The sequence below is a fragment of the Rhinatrema bivittatum genome, chromosome 4 (assembly GCF_901001135.1).
Source record: "Rhinatrema bivittatum chromosome 4, aRhiBiv1.1, whole genome shotgun sequence".
In the NCBI taxonomy this organism is placed as follows: Eukaryota; Metazoa; Chordata; class Amphibia; order Gymnophiona; family Rhinatrematidae; genus Rhinatrema; species Rhinatrema bivittatum.
Window position 1 is genome coordinate 145,560,689 of NC_042618.1, and position 25,654 is coordinate 145,586,342.

A 25,654-nucleotide genomic window follows, 5' to 3' on the forward strand; every position below is an offset into this window, starting at 1 on the left:
GCTGTGATGGTTTCTTCTGTACCTGCCAGAGGTAAAGAGCAAAGAAAACATATCAGGCAGTGCTGAGATGGCTTGGCATTTAATCCAAAAATAAATAAAAGACTTGTGACAGGAATACTTTAAAATATCATGTCTATTTGTGGCTCAGCTGTGGTGAGATACTGTGTGTGGCCAGGGCTGGTTCAAGGGTATTAGGTGCCCTAGGCAAATCTTCTCCCTTGCGCCCATCTACCCCCACCTCCCCGGCTTTGGCCCCTACCTCATTCATTGAGAAGCCACATGTGGCCCGCCAAGTGTGTGCTTCTCTGGGCTGCGAGCAGGATGGGTGCCATTTGTGACCTGCCAAATCTCTACTCCTCTCTGCTGTGAGCGGGATGGCTGCTCATCGGTGCCCCCTAATGGTTGGCGCCCTAGGTGACCACTTAGTTCGACTAATGGGGCACCCTTGCCCTGTGTGTGGCTGTGGGAAGTACTGTTGTAATAAGTTAAGCTTTACTGATGGCTCAGATAGTTACACAGACAATAATGTGTCAAGGAATATGTTAAAGGCGTTTGTTCATGCTTTGGATGCATTGCGTGCCCATGAGTTTATCAAAATCCTTTTTTTCCCCCCCACTCTCTAGCATCTATTCAACAAATGGACTAAATGTTCTGGAAGTTCTCTGGTTTTCCTTTTGCTAACTTTGAATTCTTTCTGATTTGAGTGTTGAAGGGAGGCTATGGACTGGGACAGCCTGTAGACCTGGTCATTTCAGAGCATGGCTAAATCACAAGGATGGGGCAGGGTAGACCAAGCTTCTAGCCTCCCCTGCCACTTGCTTGTGCTGTACCTGCTCTTTGGGCAAATGGAAGGCTCACTAAACTATGCAAGTGGCATTGATTTTAGACAGAGGATAGCTGTTGCCTCTTGAGCAGTTTTGAATAGCTCCTATATCGTCATTGAAAAATGTCATGTCCTCGAGATTGTGAATTGTAGAATTTTATTTCTAATGAGTAGCAGGATTCATGCACAAAATCTGAATCCCATATCTGTACTCTTCTGCCTTATCTAGTGGAATCAACAAGCCCCAGTTTACTCACCACTGACAACAACCTGGAACGCTCTTTTTTCATCCGAATGAAGTCAACCCTGACAAAGAGAGGAGTGCACATCAAATCCTCGGGATATAAGGTATGTGCCATTGTAAAAAATTATCTTAACCTTTACGTGATTAACTGAGGTAGGATAATCATTATGGAACCTTTTCCTGTGTGGGGAATATTCCTGTATCTCCATTCAATCTACTACTGCACTCAGTTGTCACAGAAAATTAGCAAAAACGCACCATTTTGCATTGTAACTCATGGAACAATCAAGGTAGATAGGCATAGAAACTGAGGTCCTAGAGGAAATTTTTCTTTTACAGCCAAACAAAAGTCCATCCCACAAAATGAGCAACGGCGACTGATTTTTTTTTAAGATGCAGTTCCTATCTCCTACCAGTAGAGGCTGATATAGTGAGATCATTACATACAACAACCTGCTACATCCTTAACATTTGCAGAGCTAAGCATTAAAAGAAGGCTGCAAGTCATAAGGCAGAAGTAAAGTCAGTGCTGGTTTTACCCCACGATGGACTTCTCCTGCTATTCTTAAAGAAATTGTAATACAAGTCCATCAACACAATGGGGATAAAACCCTGATGACCTGGAAAACTCTGGTCAAGCTCCTTTCCTTTGCGGCCTGATTTTTTTTAGCTTAACCAGCCCTATTCTTAATATACTGTATGCGTAATATAGCCGGTTAAGTTCTAAGTTATTTGGGGAGACTTACCCAGAGAGCTTTAGTTAGAAGTATGTGGCCCCACAACCAAAGTTATCCAGCTGAAGATATCCGCATAAATTTAGCCAAGTATATTCACCGGGAGATTTGTCCCACTGAATATCCACAACAAGTTATCTGACCAACTTCAGCCAAATAACTTGTCTGCTCTCTGGCTTCTTGAATGTGAACCTCTAAGAGGTTGATATTCAAAGCGTGTTTAGTGCTAGATTGCTGGATAAGCAGGACTTGTCTGGCTAGGTAGCAGCCGCTGAATATCCAATTATGTTCAGCAGCCGCTAGATAGACGGATAAGTCACTTATCCGTCTATCTGAATAGCTGGATAAATTGTGGATGGTTGGCACTACTTAGCCAGAAATGTTATCTGGCTAAGTAGTGAAATTCAGCTTTAGGCGGATAACGTATCCGGGTGAGTTGAACTAGCTCAATAGCACCTAAGTAGCGCATGCTGCTGAATATCTCATTTAAGTTTAGCCGGATACGGCTATCATCAAGCTAATTTAGATAACCAGCTAGGTTTTGAATATTTGCACTTAAGTATTTAGTCAGTGAGATGTATACTGCAGTTTGAAGAATTTAATGCCTATTTATAAATGTATAACAAGCACCCCCCTGATTTCCCTCAGCACTATAGATCCAAATTATAATAACCAGCAGACTCTGGATGAGACTGTCAGGTAACCTTTTTCATCCCAAGTAGAACAAACTGGTTCATGATCTTCCTGCTCTGGTTTTAATATGAATAATTACATTGAATCAGATCACTAGAATCTGCTGGAATTATCCAAAATGATTTATTATGGACATTTTCCAGATGTATTTTTATTCCAAACATTGAAATTAGGATTTCTGTTTAGCAAACAGCTGAGCTTTATTAATCTGGAGAGGAAGTAAAAGCAAATAATGCTACTTTTGTTTTTTTTTGTTTTTTTTTTAAAGAAAACATTGGACAGCCGGTGGCATATGGCTAATAGGACTATAGAGATGATTAATAGTGGTAGCTTTGTAGTTTCTTACCAGCGCCACCAGCCTGATGGCCATTCAGGTCTCCTGCAGGATGGGTCCAGGGAGATCTCAGAAAGTAGCAAGCATCAATAAAATCCAGGTCAAATGGGGGAGGAGGGCTAGTTTATTGGAGCAGGTTTTGGTTGTTATAAGTAACATTGTATAAGATGCACTTTATGTACTCCCCCTGTAAACCTGGGGTCACCTTCCCAGCCTCAGTGAGCATTGGGGTCACTCTCCCGAGATGGGAGATCAAGTCTCCGGGGCCGTGAGCTGGGGGCAGGCTAACCTGCAGGGCCAGTACCAGGCTGAGAACATGCCATACAAACAAACCACTCTCCAAACTCAAATCGTGCTGCAAAAAATAAATTGTTTACCGCAGAATCTTCAGAGGCAAACATAATGACAGCTCAAGTAGATGCAGAAATTAAACAGAATCACAGTTCTAGAAAATCTCTTAACTCTTCTCTTTATAATCTCTTCTCCTTAAGTAATTAGTTCCTTCTTACAGCAACACAGTCTCTCTGGTTACTTTCTTTCTTGTCTTCCCTCAGTCTTTTGAATAAACCTAGCCTGGTCCTCTTTCTTTTCCTCAGTTAGCCAAATAATTACTCACAAGAATGTCCTGTTCAGCTCAAGGAAAAAATCTTTCTGATGTAGCATCAAGATCCTCTGAGCCCCAGAGCAAGTTCCCTCTGGCACAGTTTGCCTTCCTGGTTCAGATAAGTCCCTATCCAAGTTTACCACAGGCTTTATCTTTTAACCTCCCAAGCTGTGTTGCAACCCTCTGCTTCTTCTCTTCAGGCCTCTGGAGATTTTTAGGAGAAAATTCATCCTCCTCTCCTGCTACTCCCTTCTATAACCCTGGGAGAGGATCACAGCTCCAACCAATCTCTTTCCCTTGCAATTTGGAACAGCCCCAGACTCAGTAGAATCAAGGTTTGTATCACTTCTCATTGACCAAGCCGCTAGGGGATGGTCCCCTCTTGTCTGTCAAGAAGGGCATGTAAAACACCCTCTGATCAACAGATGACCTAGAGCCCTGGAACATTCTTATGTTGGCTCCAGATCAAGCTCTTGTCCTCTGTACATCCTGTATACTTCTAGCAGATGTTATACATTGTTTGAGGCTCTGCAAATTTCCTATAAGGGAGAAGCCTCTATTTTACCATAAAACCTGTTAGCACTGTTAACTTCTATACACTCTTGTAGCATAGGAGCCACATTTGAGGGATAGGAATAATTCCATTCTGACTAAAAATAGTTGTAAAGCCTTTAGTGTGAGGGTTACCACCTGGCTCCAGAATAGGCTGATCCGGGCCTTGTTTTACTCCATTGTATGTAGAGACTTGAGTTTCTGATTTCCTTAAATTAAAAAAAGAACTATGAAGCTGATATTCTTAAATAGCTGAGCTCCTAGTCAGGATCCTATTTTCAGCCAAACTTACAGGGTCATTTATCAAATCTCGTTAGGGTGTTATCGAGGGCGTTAGGGCCCTAACGCCTGCGATAAAAAACGCATCATGAGATGTGTATGCAAATTTTTAAATTTTAGTCAAAAGTGGGAGTTTGGGTGGAGTTTATGAAAATGAGGTTTCGATGGTGATCTAGGCTTTGGGGGCAGTTTTGTATGCACAATCAGAGGTACAAACAGCACAGTACACATTAGTGAAGATATGATGTGATTTGTAGTGAGGAAAGGTATACAAAGATGAAATTGGTACATTGTACTGTCATCCTAGCTTGATAGCAGCTAGGTAGAGAGTGCATCAAAACTTGGTTGAGAGTACAATGTACAAATCTCATCTTTGTGTATCTTTCCTCACTCCAAATCACATCAAATCTTCAGTGATATGTACTATGCTGTTCGTGCCTCTGATTATGTATGTAAAACTGACCCCCAAACCCTAGGCTACCACCAAAACCTCACCTCGAGTTACTAGTTCACCCTCCTCAGTGGTATAAGTAGTAGACTTATATGAGAGCCTTATAAAGAGTAGCTCTATCACCCTCTCTCTCAGCAGCAGCCCAAAATGCACTTCACAGCTTGCAAAAACTATCCCAGGTGCAATAAATTTAACACACATTGAACAGTATGTCAAAAATTACCCTAACCATGCCCCCCCCCCCCCCTTTTTTTTTTTTTTATCGTGGGTGCTATTCCCAGCGAAATCTGTAGCAAAATGATGAATCTAGGTCTTAGGTGTTTGTTTTTAGCTGAAAATTTATATAATAGGCATACCTTGGAACTTTTGACTTCCAGTCACCCTGAGATTACCATGGATTAGCGGGGGAGGGGAGGGACAGGGGTGGAGGGCAACTGCACAGTGGGACTAGATGCTCACAAATTTGCTCTCATAAACACTCTCACATGTTCACACTTTCACTGCTCATTCTCTCACATTCTCACGTCCATTTACACCTTTACTTCTGCCATTCTCCCACCAACACACACACCCTCACTCACGTCTCTCCCTCTTCCACACACACATGCCCACTCACTTTCACACCCATGCTCACTTGCACTCAGCTCTCTCCTACTCTCCTACATACACTCTCAGATCTCTTCTTCCTACACAAATACTCACTCACTCTCACAGACATGCTCATTCATTCTCTCTCCACCCCCTTTCAAAACACACTAGCAACAGCAGACTCTAGGGCTCCTGGAGCAGCAGCAGCAGCCTCTTCCTTCTCCTGTGCTGCGGAAGTGGACGCTGCCTGTTTCTTATTCCTTGTTGATGCACGGGCAGGAAATCGCAATGTCGATTGGCCAAGGCAAACAGGATGGGGGCGGGCAAGTGGCTAGATACAGGAAACAGGCTGTGCAGGAGCAGGTGGTGTCACGAGGAAGCGAAGTCCGGAGATGGTAGAAATCACTGTCGAGTTCCTCCTTTTTCAGCAGCGCAAGACCAATGACGTTCCTTTCTTCTTTCCGGGTCCAAGCAGATTGGTTTTGCTGCAGCACCCGGAGATTTCCGGTACTGGCCCAGAGACCCGGTAATTCTTTTAGAGTCTGCGGGCCAAATCCGGAGAGTTTCCAGGTATGATAATAGGTCCCTAAAAGTTAGACTTCTAAATTTAGGGCTTCTATTCATTTCCTAAATTTAGGCGCCTAAATTAAGTGCCTAGTTCTGAAAATCAGTGCTAAACTCCTAACTTTGATTCCCCCCCCCTGTAGCCACCCACTTTTAGGCACCTAAATTGAGGATCCTAATGAAACTAAGAGCCTAAATGTAGGTACTCAGCACTAGTAAATTTTTAAAAGGGCCAATTTAGAGGTCTAAATTCAAAAGTTAGGAACCTAAACACTTTGGATATTGGCCTCACTGTGTCCATGCATGGATCTCGCTCAGCCTGTCCTGAATACATGGATCCAGTTGGTAATTATCCTGACTGGAACTGATGCAGACTGGATGATTAGTCTATCTGGTGATTTAAACCCTAAGTAGAGTATGGCCGGTAGGTTTGCTAGAGGTATTTATGAACAGGGGCTCAGGACCTGCCCTATCTTACTGCTGCGATCCGTGACGGACTTTGTTCTCTGTCACCCCTAGATGCTTAGTGCAGGTACCATGCTGCTTCCCCACTCCCCTCCCTGGAGCTCCATTTTTTCTGAATTCCCCTTGCTCTCCGCAGATCTCTCTTTCTCTCAGGCACTGATTCTCTCCCTCAGTTCTTAACTCCTGGCTCCTGCAGCAACTCCAGTGACTGATCTCAGATCTACGTTGATGGCGCTGCTGTTCCGACAAGGCAGCATGCACATCAAGACTGAGTCAGCCAGTGGCCCTGCATTCACAGGCCAAATGATTTTTGCCCCACCCCTTCTGGGCTTCCATGCAGCTTTCACTTTGAAGGATGCTCAGTCCTCATTGTCAGTGAGGTTAGAAATCTGAGAGTCATAGTTGACCCTGAGCTATCATTCAAAGCTCAAGAGAGAGCAGTGGTGCAAAGCTCTTTTTTCAAACTTAGGATGCTTCGTAAACTCAGATCATAATTGGAAACTAATGATTCTCGGACGGTTTTGTAATCCCTGGTAATATCAGGTGGATTATTGTAATTCTATCTTCTCTTCTACAGCGAGAGCCTTACAAATAATCCAGAATTCAGCAGCACGCATTCCCACTAGGACGACTCCTTTCGAGCATATCTTTCCGATATGTTCACTTCATTGGCTACTGATGGAATGGTGAATAAAATATAAGATCTTATCGGTGGTTCATAAGGCACTGAGTAGCAAGATCATCTGGCCAGTGCCTGCTAGATGGGCCTTCAGCCCTTACAATCAAGTTAGGAGAATCACAGAGCAGGTTGTTCTCGGCGACAGAATCAATGCTATGGAGCTTGCCTCCCAATGCGTTTGGAAGGGGACTCGCTTTATAAACCATTTTAAAACTCTTTTATTTAGGGAGGTGTTTAATTTTAGCCAGATAAGCAGGATATGAAAGATGCTTTAAATAAATGTCGTCATTTGCTGATGTTTATCACATGGCAGTTTATGCCTAATGGTCAGTAGCTTATTCCATCTTCAGCCATGGTTTTGACATTGCCTGTTTTGTGTATTGCAAATTGCTTAGGACCTTGGATAATGTAGCATAGAAATGTTATTTAAATAAATGCGGGAGGGAGGGGTCTGTGAGCATGGGACCACAAGCCGACTCGCTCCCTGTGCACACACTGCCTGATCAGATCAGCGGCGCCAGCCCTGGAAATCTGGGGAAGGGAGGGGGGGCAGCGGCGAGAACAGCAGCAAAGGATCAGAGGACAGTCTGGGGAGTGTGTATGAGGGAGGGTGTGGTTGGAGGCCTGAGGGTGACGGGGCCAAGAATTTTGCCATCCCCCTCTTATTTTGCCACCCTAGGCACAGGCCTAGAGCGCCTGGTATATAAATCCAGGCCTGGCAGCTGTGGAAGTCATTTGTGCTGGCATGGAATTTTCGGCAGCCATTCTTTCTCCTGTGCCCAAGGGATTGCCACTCAAGGGCATACCCTCATTCCTTGGATGGAAGAACAGACTCTGACACTGGGCTGATAATTACTATGGGGTCTCCAGATTCCCAACCACCAGCTCCCTGTTATCCATTTGCTTTGTTTTTGTTTTGTATTTAAGAAATTTATTTTTTTTTTGCATTTTGTCACATTGTCTCTCCACCAATCCCCCCCCCCCAAAGATGTAACCGTCTCATCAGTTTCATCCTCCTTATCCACCCTCTCCCCCTTCTCATTTTCTTTCTTTGTATAAAGCTTTCTCAGATCTTGCCGGAGAAGGTCTGTGTGTGTGTGTGTGGTGGGGGTTGCTTGAACGTCACCCAGCATGCACTGCTGTACACAAAGACCATGAAGAATTGCAAATTTTCAGTGCTTGTGTGCAAACCACATTAATGTCTAATCAAAAGACAGACTCCATACAATATCTGTCGTCCTTTGAGAAACCAAGGCAGTGTCTTTTTCAGTAACTGAGCTGCAGTTTAGGGAGCTGGAGTCAGGCTCTTTGTTTAAGCTCTGCACAATAAGGTATGGATAGTCAAAATCAGTATTCATGAATTCTTGGAGCTCATTGTGAATCAGTGTATGGGATCTTATCTTTATGCTTGATGCTTTTCTCCACATGCCCTTTATACCCATGGGGTTCTTGATATGATCCTTTCTCGTGGAGATTTGTTCAACCCCTGTCCCCCTAGGAGTCTTCATGTCAAGGTGTATAGCCCCCTTCAGTCGCTCAAATAATTAATAGTTCTGGGGTGTCAGGGAAGTTACCTGGGAGCAGCCACGTTGGAGGCCCAAGTTGAATACCTTGTTAGGGGGCATGGTGGTGCTGATAGTGGCAACTGGGTGGGCTGTCATAATGCTGGCATCACCAGGGTATTCCTTGTGATTGGAAGCTGCCCTGTTGTAAACGTCACCCACACCTTCACGATGTGATCAGTCTAATGAGCCCCTAGCAACCTTCAAGTGGAGGAAGGAGGCTTGCTTGTAAGTGCTGCCGGCACGGAACAGCTAAAAATGTAAAAAGTGCAAGTAGTGCGTTTGGAGAGTCCGTCTTTGGCTCTGTGTAGATGTATACCCCCTCCCCAACCCTTCCCCTGGGAATGCCTCCGCGCAGTTTGGGTAAATGTACATGCATACGTGACGCAGCACACGTAAGATTACTCGCACATTGGGTGGGTAAGTATGTAACAGGGCTATTTCCACAGGTAAAGCCCTGCTCCACCCGCGGACATGCCTTTGAAAGTTACCCTCTAATAGGCAAAAAATGCACATAAGTTATATCAATTTCCAAAGTGAACTTCATAGTAAAGAAAGGCTGTTCAAGGAATGTTACAGTGTATTTTTTATTTTTACATCATGATATGATTTTGTATTATTTTTATATGTTTCAATGTAGACACAATTATGGAAATGTGTATGGCATCCTGTAAACTGCTGCAATGTAATGAGTAGCAGTATATATATATATATCTGAGATTTTTAAATAAATAAATAACATATGCGCATAGACACATAGTGGCAATTAGGTAAACAAAAACAGCAGATAAAGAAAAAAATCCCTAAAATTACGATATCCAAAAGATAAAAAAAAAGGGAAAACATTTTTTGTATATATACATGTATATCACACTACTCTTTCAAAAACTTTATCATAATTTATTTAAAAAATAATATAACAGGCTATATTCCATAATTGTAGATATCAATATGCATCCATAAAAATTCATGAACCCCACACCATATAGAAGTACTAAAACGCACCATGTAGAAAACTACTTTCACCTAAAATCACATCACACATTAAATATACATACAAACCAAATCGCACATACCTATATTTTCCAATTATACAGAGCTGTAGGGTGTGGAGGTTTTTTTTACATATTTACATTTTAATGGTATTGAGAAAAATGACTCAAAAGACCAACAAATGTCTCTCTAAAGCTCGAATCTCATCCAAGACCTCAGCATCGAGCCTGGGCCTAGGCTGAGATGCCTCCATTGCACTCTGGCATAGGCCGCAGCCCCTGCATTCTTTTCCCAGGCAAGGCTGAGGCACTAGCGTTGCACTTATGCATAGGCCACGGCCCCTTTGGTCATTGCCTAGTCCCGACCAGTGACTTTTCTTTTTTTTTTTTTATAAAACGAAATGTGAAAACCAACAAAATCTCATCAGATTTTCAATCATGTTATGTTCCTATTTCATTGTAATTTCCTATTTTGTTTCTAGTGAATGCACATCCCTAGTTAGCGTGGAAGAAAACTTCATAGGGTGGGCAGTTTTCCACAGCCGTTTTACTTGTGTAAATGGCTAGTTACCTGGCTAAAAAAAAAAGCTTTTTGAAAAGTGCCGACCATGCATTCGGCTAAGAGCGCGTGCATTGTGCTACAACAAGCAGACATTTGAGCAGAGGCATTCTTGGGGCGGGGCCTAGTTTTACATTCTCAGAACGAGGAGCATTGTTTTGTCTGCAGAAGTTGAAGCATTGCCTTCCTGATAGTTCAGGTGGAGCCTAACTTTGAGAAAATTAGGCCGAAACAATAGAATTGTAATGGGACACAAATGAAAGTAAGAATACTAAAAGACATAATAAAGGGGGCTAATGTCAGAAATCAATATAAATGAAAGTATAAAATTTATATTGAAACTGCAGCCTGTGCATTTCTGTGGGGCACTTTTTTTTTAATGGGTGCTCATTGTCTGAGGAGCCCTTTTTCTTAATTGAGCCCCATTGATTTCAGTGGAGCTAATTCATTTATGTGCTACCCACTTATATAAATTCTCATTTCCATCAGGTCTATAATTATCCACGGATTCTAGAATTCCTCCAGGAGTTAGTCACCATGTACTCTTGCCTCTCGCCCCGTAGCCCCCTCCCCTTCCGTTAGTAATTTGTGTTGGGGGGGGAAAGGACAGTGGGAGTACTTGCTGAGTTCATTTCTTCCCTGGTGAGTACACACTCTCCCACTCCATCCTGGTGCAGCCATCTCACCGTCCTCTTCTATGCCATGTCACAACCCCTCCCTCTCCCAAGGTGCAGACTTCACTCTCTCTCTGTCTCCTCCTCCCCTCACTACTTCCGCAGCCCCTCGCTCTCCCTTTCCCTCCTCAGCCATCTCTCACAGGCCTGAATGGTAGCCCGACACCCCTCCTACTTCCTCCCTAGATGAAATCCCTTCTCTCCTTCTCCAGTTCCCTCCCCAAAGCCCTTCCATGCTCCTCCTCTTCTCCTCTTTCCTATCCCCACTCCAGCTTTTTCACTCTCCTCCCAGACCAAGATGGGAGCCAAAGATGCTTCCAGCCTCCTCCCCACCCACCCCCCCTCATTTCCATGCCCCAATGAAACCTAAAGCCACTGCCTCCTGCCCCCAGCAATGATGCTTTCTTCCCCTGTGTCCCAATCAGGACCAGCAATGCTTTTGCCACTTTTCTTTTCTGAGGCCCTGATTGACACTCAAGATACTGCCACCGCTTCCTCCTCCCAAGCCTCAACTGGGGTGAAGATGCGATCAGAGGTGAAGACATTGCAGTCTGCTGCTCCCTGTCCACCAACCGAGACAATCCACTTGCCCCAGATGAACAGCTCAGCGGATTTTTGAAACCCTGTTAATTTCAGCAGGACCAGTTCTAGGCTAGCCTGGCACACTGTGCAAAAACTGAAATTGGCATCCCCTCCCCCCTTGGCGGCAGCTCTGGTGCAGCATGCCCTCTGGCAGTAGCAGTGTCTCTGGCACAGCATGCCCATCTCTTCCTCCTCCCATTTCCCCCATCCTCTGCCGAGCACCAGTATATCCCCTCTGCCCTGTTCCTCTGTGAAGCCCATTAATTTACATGGGAACCATATGGTGGTAGTACTTAACATATGAGGAATAGAGTTAAAGTAGATTATGTAAGATAATACAAAGATTACAAGGTTAGATATTGGGTTTATTCTACAGCGTTAATAATATTCCAGTGTATTTAGGTACTTTTTGGAAGGTCAGCTGGTAGACTTGAGTGAAACAGAAATTTAAATGTAAATAGATATATGAAGCAACAATAGACTTCTGCAGCTTTGACGGTGCTTTGGTCTGTATAATTCTGTACTTTGGGATAATTTTTCAGATCTGAACTTTGATAAGTTCAGATGCTCATCTACAAAAGTCAGTAATCCAGCTCCTTAAAGAGAACATACAGCACTGTCCTATATTGCTTTTACAGTCAAATGTCAAGCCTGTCTACTCTGAGGCATCTGGACATCAGCACCTCTGCTGCCAGACTTTGATTTATCTGTGCTGAAAGAAATGCACACACATTGAAAGCTTTGGAATCTCTTTTCCTCTTGATCATGGGTATCTTCCATAACACAATGCCTAGTGCAGCCTGCTATACTAGCCAACAGTACATTTGTATGGCAGCATGCTTTCTTCAATAATAAAATGAATTTATTGACCAGTCTATGAGCTATTCCAACATGTAAACAAAAAGCTAAATAATCAACAGTGAAATACAACAGTCAGTGCCCTCTGAAAAATACTTGCTTGTATACGAGATGTTCCTAGAAACGTCTTGTTGGAAAGTAGCTCCAGTCCTACCAAAAGGATTCATTCAGAAGGTCGCTTAGACCTGCCAGTGACAGGTTCAGTGTAAGAGAGTATGGAGTTTGTCACAGTAGACTCCCATCAAAGACAGGACCTAGTCAAATCAGAACCAATTAAAGAGCAGCAAGACAGTGTCCAGTCTAACAGAAACTCAAAGCCAAACAGAGTAGAGCTCATTCTAACAGCAATCAAGACCTGACTGGAACACAACCTTAACCTGAAGTGGCTCAACCCTTACTGGAACAGGGGGTCAGTACAAGAAGGGTTCAACCTTCACTTGTCAGGTTCTTGTGGCCTGGTTTGGCCTCTGTTGGAAACAGGATGCTGGGCTTGATGGACCCTTGGTCTGACCCAGCATGGCAATTTCTTATGTTCTTATGTACCTTGGCTTAGGTTCAGCAAAGAGCAAGATGGGGTGAGGGCCTGAAAGAAGCCTTGCTGGTGAGAACACTGTGTCTACAAAATTAATAGCATCAGTATTTGTTTTAAAGGGTTTCACTCACATGAGAAGGAAGCATGAGGCTAGTAATGAGGATGTATATAATCACATCCAAGTAAGACACATTTCAGCAGCAGGGCAGAAACTCCAATCACTCTGCTGCTCACTAATAATAAATTGTTCAACTTAGAACATAAGAAATTGCCATGCCGGGTCAGACCAAGGGTCCATCAAGCCCAGCATCCTGTTTTCCAAAAGAGGCCAAACCAGGCCACAAGAACCTGGCAAGTACCCAAATACTAAGAAGAGCCCATGCTACTGGTTCCTCTGTAAATAAGTGTTTTGTCCTCATATTCCCCATGGCATTGTATTTAATTAGATATATATACTTGTATGACTGTAAATTTATAAATTTTATCAGTAACATGGTTGAATAAGAAAATGTCAAGGAAATGGCATAATATGTTGGATGAGAAAACTAGGTTCTGATGGACAAAGATGTAAGTAAAGGTGAGCCAGTTGATATTGTGTACCTGGATTTTTAGAAAGCATTTGACAAGGACCTCATGAGGAAATTAAAAAATCATGAGATAGGAGGCAATGTTCTATTGTGTATTGTGAGAACTAGTTAAAAAATAGAAAACAGAGAGTAGGGCTAAATGGTCAATTTTCTCAATGGGGAAAGCTGAATAGTGGAGTGCCCCAGGGATCTCTACTGGGACCATTGCTTTTTAATATATTTATAAATAGAAACAGAGAAATGATGGCAGAAGAAGACCAACAGGCCCATCCAGTCTGCCCAGCAAGCTCTCACACTTATTTTCCCATACCTTTCTGTTACCCCGACCACTGAGTTAAGGGCCCTTATTGGTAACTTTTTGATTCCAATTTCCTTCCACCCCCGACATTGATGCAGAGAGCAATGTTGGAGCTGCATCAAAGTGAAGTATAAGGCTTAATGTTTGAGGGTAGTAACCTTCGTAACGAGAAGTTACCCTGATGTTTGTATACTCATACTACTCAGATCAATGCCTTGTTAAATGTTGTCTGGATGTAAATCCTCTTTTACTCATTCCCCCCTGTCGTTGAAGCAGTGAGCTGTCCTGGATGTGCATTCCAAGTGAAATATCAGGCTTAATTGGTTTGGGGTAGTAACCACCGCCAACAAGCAAGCTACTCCCATGCTTATTTGTTTACCCAGACTGTGCAGCCTTGTTGGTTGTTGCCTGAATACAAGTCCTCTTTTCCACATTTCCTCTTGCTGTTGAAGCATAGAGCAATGTTGTAGTCACATTAACTGTGTGAATGTTTATTGATTAAAGGTATCAATAACCAGGTTGTAGCTGTCATTCCCACAAGCCACCCCCTTGCCTCTTCTCTTCATTCCCATCCTCTAGACTTTATGATCCTCTAGGCTTTATGGATCCACAGTGTTTATCCCACACCCCTTTGAAATCCTTCACAGTTTTGGTCTTCACCACTTCCTCTGGAAGGGCATTCCAGGCATCCACCACCCTCTCCGTGAAGAAATACTTCCTGACATTGGTTCTGAGTCTTCCTCCCTGGAGTTTTAAATCGTGACCCCTGGTTCTGCTGATTTTTTTCCAATGGAAAAGGTTTATCGTTTGACCTAGAGATGGGAACAAGTGAGGTGATCAAAGTTGCTGATGATACAAAATAATTCAAATGTGATAAATCACAAGAAGATAGTGAGAAATTGCAAGAGGCCCTTGCAAGATTGGGCATCCAAATGGCAGATGCCATTTAATCTGGGCAAGTGCAAAGTGATGCATGTAGGGAAAGACAACCCAAATATTAGCTACAACATGCAAGGTTCCACATTGGGAGTCACCACCCAGGAAAAGGATCTAGGTATCTTTGTAGATAATATGTTGAAATCCTCTCCTCAGTGTGTAGCAGTGGCCAAGAAAGCAAATAGAATGCTAGGAATTATTAGGAAACAAATGGAGAAAAAACCAGATAATATCATATTGCCTCTGTATCGCTCCATGGTGCAACCACATCTTGAGAATTGTGTGCAATTCTGGTCACTGCATCTCAAAAAAGATAGCAGAATTAGAAAAGGTCCCGTAAAGGGCGACCAAAATAAAGGGGATGGAACAATTACCTTATGAGAGAGGCTAAAGAGGTTATGATACCTGAAATAAATCTTCAGCCTCAAGAAGAGATGGCTAAACAGAGATATGATACAAGTCTATAAAATAACGAGTGGAGTGGAACAGATAAACGCAAAGGGGCGGATTTTAAAAGGCCCGCGCGCCGGCGCACCTATTTTGCATAGACTGCCGGCGCGCGTAAAGCCCCGGGACGTGCGTAAGTCCCGGGGCTTTCGAAAAGGGGCGGGAGGGGGTGTGTCCGGGGGCGTTTCCAAAACGAAGTGGCGTTTCGGGGGCGTGTCGCGGCGTTTCGGGAACCAAAATCGGAGCGGCCTCAGAGGGAACAGGCAGCGCGCGCTGGGCTCGGTGTGCGCAGGTTGCACAAATGTGCACCCCCTTGCGCGCGCCGACCCCGGATTTTATAAGATATGCGCGTATCTTATAAAATCCAGCGTACTTTTGTTCGCGCCTGGGCGCGAACAAAAGTACGCGATCGCGCAAGTATTTAAAATCTACCCCAAATTGTTTACTGTTTCAAAAAGAAAGTTACTAGGTAATAAATTTAAGACAAAAAGCATTTTTTTACTTGACGTATAATTAAAAGCTGGAATTCTTTGCTGAGGATGTGGTAAAAGCTGTTAGTTTAGCTTGGTTTGAAGAAGATTTGGGCAAGTTCCTGGAAGAAAAGTCCATAAACCATTATTAAGGTAAACTTGAGGAAATCCACAGCTTATCTATAGGATAAGCAGCATGGAATTTATCAGCCTTTTGGGATCCTGCTAGCTACATGTGATCTGAATTGGTCACTGTCAGGAACAGGATACTGGACTTGATGGACCTTTGGTCTGATCCAGTATGGCAAATCTTATGAACTCTCGCTAATGGTGGCCTTTCTGATAGCTCTTTGTTCAGCCAGACGAATTTCAGAATTGCATGCCCTCTTCTTCAGAAACCCATATCTGACTAATTCCAAAGACATGGTCATCTTCAAACCAGTGCCTTTCTTTCTGTATAAAGGCGATATCCCCCTTTCCATCTGAATCAGACAATCCCTTTACCAGCCTTTAGTCTCAGCAAGACACATAAAAGAGAATCCAGGGTTGCACTGTCTGCATGTCAGAAGTGTTTTTCTGAGGTATCTTAAGATCACAAATTTTTTTCAGGAAGACGGACAGGAAGCTCGTGTTGTACGGCAGCTTGTGCAAAGGAAATGCAGTCTCTAAGCCAGCAATAGCCAGATGGATTAAAAAGGCAATTGGATCGGCATATATCCTTAGAAGGAAAGAAGTACTACCTGGCCTTCGGGCACATTCCACCAGAGCTCAAGCGACTTCATGAGTTGTGGTTTCAAAGATAACCCCAGAGGAAATCTGTAGGGCTGCCACCATGGACCTCATTATACTCATTTACCAAGCATTATAGGGTGGATATACTGGGTTAAGACTGCCTTCAGCCTTCATGGCAGACATCCTTGGGACAGCACTCTTTTCATCCTGCCTGAGGGAATAGCAGCTTTGGTACATATTTAAAATATTGATTGGTCTAGCAGGAGATAAGGAACATAAAATTATATCTTGCCTGATAATTTTCTTTCCTTGACTCCTACTACGCCAGTCCCCTTCCCACCTGGGGAGGCCATACTGTCAGGCACACAACAAAGAAGGGAGACTCCATTTCCCTATTATTCTGTCCCTGCTGTTTCTCAGGGGTAGACTGGACTCTAAGGTCCATCCTTTCCTTGCCTCTAGCTGGGGAGTGCTGTGACTCTCTCTTAGAGCAGCACGAAGGGTCCTTGCTCCCAGCAAACAAAACTGTAAGGTAGGGATGTGAATCGTTTTTCAACGATTAAAATTATCGTCCGATAATGTTTATATCGTCTTAAATCGTTATAGAACACGATACAATAGAAATTCTAACGATTTATCGTTAAAAATCGTTAAATCGTGTTAGTGCGCACTAACTCGAGTTAGTGCGCACTAACTCCCCGTTAGTGCGCACTAACTCGATTTAGTGCGCACTAACTGAAAATGATACAAATAAACACTTTCCAGGTCACTGAAGGTCAGTTAGGAATGAATATGTGTTCCTATTGGCTGGCTGCCCTCTTATCTATTGATGTTACCAAGGTTACCACTGAGGTGATGGTTGGGGGGATGGGAAATGGAACTGGAAACTAACGAACACCAACAGAAAATGAAACAAAGTGTTCACACTTCCCAGGTCAGTAAAGGTCACTTAGGAATGAATATGTATGTATGTATTCCTATTGGCTGGCTGTGCTCTTATCTATTGATGTTACCAATATGGTTGGGGGGGATGTGAAATGGAAACAGTTGGAAGCTTGACAAAAAAAGTAATGTAATGATCAGCACTCACGTGACTAGAACTTGTTTGTTTATTATTTTTGTTAGCAGGCACCTGAAATGCTAGTGCATGTTGAATTTGCCAATCACTGTGCATTTTAGAAAGGTGGTCCTGGCTGGAACTGCAAACAGTTCAAATATATGTAATTGATTGTTGGTAAGTGTATTTTTTAAGTAGCCACACTGGCACCAGTATGTTTACTTTTCCTCCTACTTAACTCACTAGCTCAGCTTTGTAAGAAGGGCTTCTCTGCTTGTGTGTTGTTTTTGTTTGGTGTGAGGAGAGCAGAAACATCAGATCTTTATTCAATCTACTACAGTCATCTCTTACAGTGCCCTATCCCTATTAATACCAGGAGTGTTGTGATCTTCCTGCACACAGTGCCCTAACCCTGATACCAGTCTGAGACAGCTCCCTCCCTGCATTACTAGTGAGAGGCTGGCTTCACAGACAGGGGGGAGCTGCCTGACCCTCACTCCTGACTTCCCCCATGTCCCAGCTAGTGAATGGTGTGTGGGTGAGGGGGGGGGGGGGGGAGGATGGTGAAGTCTGAGACAGCTCCCTCCCTGCATTACTAGTGAGAGGCTGGCTTCACAGACAGGGGGGAGCTGCCTGACCCTCACTCCTGACTTCCCCCATGTCCCAGCTAGTGAATGGTGTGTGGGTGAGGGGGGGGGGGGGGAGGATGGTGAAGTCTGAGACAGCTCCCTCCCTGCATTACTAGTGAGAGGCTGGCTTCACAGACAGGGGGGAGCTGCCTGACTCTCACTCCTGACTTCCCCCATGTCCCAGCTAGTGAATGGTGTGTGGGTGAGGGGGGGGGGGAGGATGGTGAAGTCTGAGACAGCTCCCTCCCTGCATTACTAGTGAGAGGCTGGCTTCACAGACAGGGGGGAGCTGCCTGACCCTCACTCCTGACTTCCCCCATGTCCCAGCTAGTGAATGGTGTGTGGGTGAGGGGGGGGGGGGGGATGGTGAAGTCTGAGACAGCTCCCTCCCTGCATTACTAGTGAGAGGCTGGCTTCACAGACGGGGGGGATCTGCCTGACCCTCACTCCTGACTTCCCCCATGTCCCAGCTAGTGAATGGTGTGTGGGTGAGGGGGGGGGGGGAGGATGGTGAAGTCTGAGACAGCTCCCTCCCTGCATTACTAGTGAGAGGCTGGCTTCACAGACGGGGGGGATCTGCCTGACCCTCACTCCTGACTTCCCCCATGTCCCAGCTAGTGAATGGTGTGTGGGTGAGGGGGGGGGGGGGGGAGGATGGTGAAGTCTGAGACAGCTCCCTCCCTGCATTACTAGTGAGAGGCTGGCTTCACAGACAGGGGGGATCTGCCTGACCCTCACTCCTGACTTCCCCCATGTCCCAGCTAGTGAATGGTGTGTGGGTAAGGGGGGGGGGGAGGATGGTGAAGTCTGAGACAGCTCCCTCCCTGCATTACTAGTGAGAGGCTGGCTTCACAGACAGGGGGGAGCTGCCTGACCCTCACTCCTCCGGGGTATTGTGATCTTCCTGCACACAGTGCCCTATCCCTGATACCAGGGGTGTTGTGATCTTCCTGCATGCAGTGCCCTATCCCTATTAATACCAGGAGTGTTGTAATCTTCCTGCATGCAGTGCCCTATCCCTATTAATACCAGGAGTGTTGTGATCTTCCTGCATGCAGTGCCCTATCCCTGATACCGGGATGTGTGCAAGAAGATCACAACACCCCCGGTATCAGGAATAGGGCACTGCGTGCAGGAAGATCACAACACCCCCAGTATCAGGAATAGGGCACTGTGTGCAGGAAGATCACAACACCCCTGGTATTAGGGATAGGGCACTGTGTGCAGGAAGATCACAACACTCCTGGTATTAATAGGGATAGGGCACTGTGTGCAGGAAGATCACAATACCCCTGGTATCAGGGTTAGGGCACAAGTTCTAGTCACATTAACTGATCACATTACTTGTTTTGTCAAGCTACCAACTGTTTCCATTTCCCATCCCCCATATACTGTCAGTAGGAAACTTGGTAACATGAATAAATAAGAGGGCAGCCAATAGGAATACATATTCATTCCTAAACTGACCTTAACTGACCTGAAAAGTGTCAAATTGTATCATTTTCAGTTAGTGCGCACTAACTCCCAGTTAGTGCGCACTAACTCCCGTTAGTGCGCACTAACTCGAGTTAGTGCGCACTAATCGGAAAAAACGATTTTTAACGATTTTTTAACTAAAAAATCGTGCCTAAGACGATTTTCTTGCCCTGCCACACGATTTCTATCGTTAAGACGATATAGAAAACGATTCACATCCCTACTGTAAGGTATCAGGGAGGGGGGAGAGTCGGGGGAAGGGGGAAGGGGGTTGCTGTGATCTTTTAAATCATTCTGAGGGGGTGGGAAGGGAGAGGGCAGCCTGATTTGGGTGTTAGAAAAACATAGGGGCAGGGGGTCTCGGGGACATTTTAATGTTTTGGTGGATAAGGTGGGCACATTTTGGGGGGAGGGAGGGGATGGCCCGCTGGCACATTTCTTTAATTTTTGTTTTCATTTGATGACAGTGCATGTAGCATGTTATCCGGCCACACAAGGCTGGATAACCTTACACCTGCTCAGAAGCAGGTCTAAGATTATCCGGCTAACCTAGCTGGATACACCCGATATTTGGCTAGGTTAGCCGGATAACTCAACTCCTCCCTGAAATGCCCCTTTTTTTATCCAGCTAAATTTTAGCCGGGTAACTACTTATCCAGCTATAATTTAGCTGAATAAGTGGCTGAATATGCAACATTTGCCATTTAGACAGATAACTTGTGAGCCTTTGAATATTGACCTAATGGTGATGTTTCTGTTTTATAACTATTTAAACTTTGTATCTTTGATTTATTTCTTTTTATCTGGGTTGTATTTTTTAATTGAAATTTTAGAGGTTCCTTTGCAAATGTATGTATTTTTATATTTATTTTTTCTTCTTTTTTGTGGTATTTGTATATTTGAATTATATTTTGTATTATACTTAATATAATTTTTTTTAGTTGTTTTGTTGTATACTGCTCTGATGATATTATGCGCTGTGGTATATTACTTATAGTAATGCAGTGTCACGAGGTGGTGAGGGCATGGCCATGTGACATCATGGAACATCAGCTGCACTGAGAAGGTGAGGGCATGGCCAAGGATGTAAGGGTATTAGGTGCCCTGGGAGAACTTTGCAGCCTTGCACCCTCTCCCCTTCAGCACTGCCTTTGCTCTCATAGTCCTATCCACATACAATTACAAATGCTGCATTTATAATGAGCAGCTGCCCAGCACTGTTTTGTTCTGCCTGAAAGTTTCTGTATCTGGAGGAAATCCTGAAGTCAACATTGTAATCACTGCTGTGATTCTCAGATTTCAGGACAGAGAGACAGACTCTTTCCTCCCTATAGCATATAAATATTCAGCATCTATTTAAATGTAATACCTGCAAACGGAGGGAAATGTTTACAGTAAACATTGCAAATGTGTTTTCACAAATTAGGCAATGCAGTTTGCTTCCAGAGCTAATTTGTTTTACTTGGGATGTGTGCAGACCCCCTCTCCGCCTGCACAACGGCTGAAAAACAGACATCATATCCTGTGATGCTTTGTTTTGACATTTTTAAAGTCCACATGAATTTAGCAGCCTGCTAGTTGTTGAGACTCACCGTAAGCTTAGCTTGTGCACTTAAATATGATAGTCCGCAGGTCCACAAAGGAACAATCCATCGAAAAACTGGTCCCGACACTGGCGTTTCAAAGCCTGTCTCCAAGGACCTGTGCAGAATGAAACCAGTTTTTCGATGGATTGTTCACAGGTCAGTTACCTTCAATTCAAGCAATTTCTTATATTCAAGTATATTGTGTCGCACTGTAATCACTTACCATAAACTTGTGATTTTTAGGAACATCTGTTTTTAAATCTGTCCCTTTTCTTTATAATCTTGTTTAACTTGCTGTAGTGGTGGGAGTAGCTCTGGCTAATGCTGTGGGAATGCATCTCCTTATAATGGAGCTGCATTGATATCACAGCAGCACCAGGACTCCACAATTGCAGCACCACATTTAAAATATTTTTTTCTAAAAAGCTGGTATTAGAACATGTCCAATTACAGTAATTGTGTTAGAAAGAGGTTGTGGTGGTCCGTCATTGAGTGGCCAGCATCATGATTCTAAAACTTAATTAACCTGTAATGCTAAGAATGGAGAACTAGCAGCAATCCTGCAAGAAATCCATGATAGGAATTTTCTGAGACCCATTGAGGTCCACATTTGGGAAGCTGGCGAGCAGACAAAATATCCAGCTAAAGTTAGCTGGATAATGTGTCTGGGATATCTAGCATAGCACTGACGATTAAGTGCTCTACTGAATATATCCACATAAAGTCATTCTTAGCTAGTGTAACGTCTCACCGCCAGCGCTGCCTGGATATGCCACTCCTCTGTGTCCTTGGTTACGTCTTCAGCGAGTCACTCTTTGCCCCTGCAGCCACCAGGCGTTCCTAACTCCCCAGGTCCTGGTCTAAGCAGGCCGTGTCCTTGCTTGGCTTCAGGGTTCTCCTTAGAAGGAGTGGGTGGTAAAACCACCCCCCAATCAAAAGATAGTGCAAAGACACAGTTTTCTTCAAAACAGTTTATAAGGCAATTCATATGTTCTTTACATTTGCTTCTTCACCCCCCCCCCCCCCTTCCACCAGTTCTGGGTAACTCAGTGCCTGAAACATCCAGGTCTGTATCCGGCTCTCCAGCTCCCCAATGGCGGGTGCTTGACCAGTGGTACTATTTAAGTCAAAAACCCTCTTTTAAACATTTAAACACAATATGCTCTTTAGAGCCCTTCCTCTCACCTTCCTTTAAGGTACCATTGGTAACCCATCATTTGTACCCCTCTCGCTTTGTAGTTACTCGATATCCATTACTGAGCTGGAGGATTCCTCTCCCCCAGAACCTACCTCCATCCCTTCCTCCTCTTGTTCGGAGAAGCTGGTCTTTTCTGGCCATTGCCACCATGCCGGCACGCCCCCTTCCTCCAACTCCATCGATTCAGCTGTGTCTGACTCGTTATCATTTACCTCTGACACCTGTTTCCCCTCTTGCTCTGCCCATGGGTCAGGTGATGGTTCTAAGAACCTGGGAGTTGTAGTTTTTTGTGTCTTTGGCAACGCCCTCTGCTGTCTGCCTCTGGTATTATCTGATTTCATCCTATGGTGCCGGGGCTGTTCCTGACCCCGGCACTGCTGCACTGCATCACACTAGATAAGGTTAGCTATCCTTAGGACTACCCTCCACATGGCTTAAGTTAGCCAGATAACTCTGAATATCAGCATTATCTGGCTAATTAAAATTTGTCTCCAAAATGCCCCGGAATACTTCTTATTTATCCAGATGTTTTATCTTGCTAAATCCTTAGCTGAATATACCTAGATAGGGTGGAGGCATTGAGGGCAGTAAGAAATTAAAAAAAAAAAAATAAAGAGGTTTTGTCCGGCTAAATCCAACACTTAGCCAGACAAAGCCCTTCAAATATGGACCTTATTAAGATCCATATTCAAAAGCATTTAGCTGGATAAGTTAACATCATTCTGGGGTTGTAATTGGAAGGAGTTGAGTTAGCCGGCTAAGTCTGATTGGTCCAAAGAGCTGGCCTAAATTTAGCCACATAAAGTTAGTCGACTGCACTATTGAATATACCTCCAAAGTTAACCAGTTAAGTTTATCCAGCTAACTTTCAGGCCGATAGAGTACAGTGCGCACTGTTAGCCCTCGTTTGGACACGAGTTTTTGACGCGCTAGCTTTACCCCTTATTCAGTAAGGAGTAATAGCACCCTCCGACTTAATAACATGGAGATATTAAGTCAGAGGTCCCAAAAGTTAAAAATAATTTAAAAAAAAAAAATTTTAAATCAGCCTGTGGCTTGCAGGTTGAAAACCGGATTCTCAATTTTGCCGGTGTCCAGTTTCCGAACCCGTGGTTGTCAGCGGGTTTGAGAGACGACCGCAGCAAAATTGAGCAACGGCTGTCAAACTTGCTGACAGCCACCACTCCTGTCAAAAAAGAGGTGCTAGGGACGCGTTAGTGTCCCTAGCGCCTCTTTTTACGTGATTTTTACTGTATCGGCCTGTTTCCCGCAATTTTTACTGTATCCCGCGATTTTTACTGTATCAGCCTGTTTGCTATCCAGTGTCTGAATATGGACCTCTATTGTTTCCAGCCTTGCTATCCACAGGTTTTCGGGCCAGCACTGCAATTCTCCATCACATTATGTTTGTTACACATTTTCAAGGTTGCTTTTGGAGTTTGAAAGAGAAATTTTTCAATGTCTTTTTCTACTGCTGTTACAAAGTGTGTCCCAAATCCCTCCTGGCACTATAAGAGTAAAAAAAAGATAACATCTCTACTAGCAAAGAGAAGATATTTCAGCAATATTATTTCACTGAATTTAAAGAAGGAGCCTCTATTGTTCCCTGATGCTTCAGCAGAAAGCTGAACAAGACCTAGGCTGTCCGTGTGGCTGATGCATTAAAGCATATGAAGAAGTTGTGTCATTTATTGCTGCAGTTTGTGACTGCACTCCTCGCTTATAAAGCAAGTGTGTCTGGTCATGTGACTGATATACAGGGATAAAAGGTGTTTGAAACAATAATTGTGTTTGTTCCTTAGCTAGAGTTCTGCAAGGTATTTCATGGAGCATACTATGAAATAGGGAAAACATGGAAATTTCACAGCTGGGGCTTTTGGTGGGCTAATCTATTATGGGCCTGTGAATGCTCTCTTAATAAAACCTTCCTGTCAGAGTATTCAGTGGTGCTGGTCACAGTATCTGGAAGTGGCAGAGGAGTTTGCATGGAGTGGACATTTTCAGCTGTCTGACGTCAAAGGAGCACTATGTGAAATTTGGAAGCAGGATTTAATAAACGAGGAGAGCACTTGCACAGCATTGAGAAAAGAAAGATTTACTGATCAAAAGTGGCCTGATGTGCATGAAACTTGTTTTGCTATTGCCAATAGAATTCCATAAGATGCTGCTGCACTCCTAGCTCTTCTTGTGCTGTCAGCTTTAGATCAGGCAGATTTTTCTATGATGAAATGTGACTTTTATAACTTTATCTTGTACAATTATGAACTGCCACAAAAGCATAACCTTCTCCTCTATGCTCTGCTTCCTCCTTTCTGACCTTCAACCTCCTCCAGCTTTCTGAAGGACTGAGAAATTAAAGGCGTGTATTACCCATACCATAGATATGATGGAGATACAACATCTGTATAACTCCCAGTTTTATTGTCCCATGGAGTGAATGTGGACAAGATATAAATAGGACCAGGCTTGGTAGCTAACAACAAGTCAGTTTAGTTGGAAACCTTCTCCTATTGTCAAGCAAACTTTCTGCAGCAGATATATAGTGACCCATGACTGGTTCATTACCAGGAGTAACCTTATTTAACTCTTTTAGCTAGGGACAGAGAGGTGGAGATCTTGGGGAGGCGCCATTCAGTACAGCTCCTCCCTTTGAGGGTGCTGGGATGGCGATCCCATGGTAAAGAAATCAAAGCAGCCTGCACCAGACAGTGCACCAGGAGGCAGTGCTTTTGAGTTGTAGAGTTAGGAGGAAGTGCAGGAGGTTTTTCCTTCTTTGGATGTTGGGCCTAATCTGTAGGACCCAAGCAAACCCTGCCTGGTGTCCCTGAGAAAGGTCGGGAAGCTGCCCTCCCAGTCCTCTCACTGGCTGGTTGGGTTTGCATCTGGGATTGTTTTGGGTTTTGCTGAATTTTTCTTTTGTAAGAAGCCTGTAAGACTACTGGGTGTCACCTGGAGAGAGGTCATGGGGAAAGCTTTCCCGGGGAGGGGGGGCCCAAGTTAGAACTCCACCCCTCTGCACCCTCTTGTGAAGACCGAGGGATGTTGGTGACCCGCTGCAGAGAACGTCTGGTGATTTTTGGACTCAGTTTTTGGGAAACGATTTTTGGTTAGAAGAACCAGGAGGAAGAGTTTTGCTGCCCCTTTCCTGCCCTGGAAGAGTACATCATAGAGCTGTGTGTTTCTGTGTGGAACCCTTCCATCTAGGGAGAGAGACTGAGAGCAAGAGAAACATCTGGAGAACTGTGAGTAAGATCAGATTTGAACAAAGTCTGAAGACCCCCACTTGGAGTCTTAACCCCAGAAAGAGAGGAAATTCTGTGCATAGACTGTTTCACCCATTTTTACCAACTTTGGAGGGATTTTTCTTGCCTACACTAGGATACCCTGCCCACTTGGGAACCTCATTTTCTCCATGTCCTGGAGGGTGAGTTTTTCCCCTGTTCTGGTAGTGAGAGACCCTTGCACAGAG

At 44.2% G+C, this 25,654-nt stretch overlaps 1 protein-coding gene across 3 annotated transcripts in view; it reads left to right on the forward strand.

The window, feature by feature from the left end:
- Window positions 1–25,654, forward strand: part of NPAS3 (neuronal PAS domain protein 3) — a 1,664,600-nt gene that overhangs the window by 1,501,230 nt on the left and 137,716 nt on the right. For all 3 annotated transcript variants that reach the window (XM_029598930.1, XM_029598933.1, XM_029598932.1), the window contains one exon: window positions 1,053–1,171. In XM_029598930.1, coding sequence (XP_029454790.1) covers window positions 1,053–1,171 — 119 coding nt within the window. The remainder of the gene's footprint in view (window positions 1–1,052; window positions 1,172–25,654) is intronic.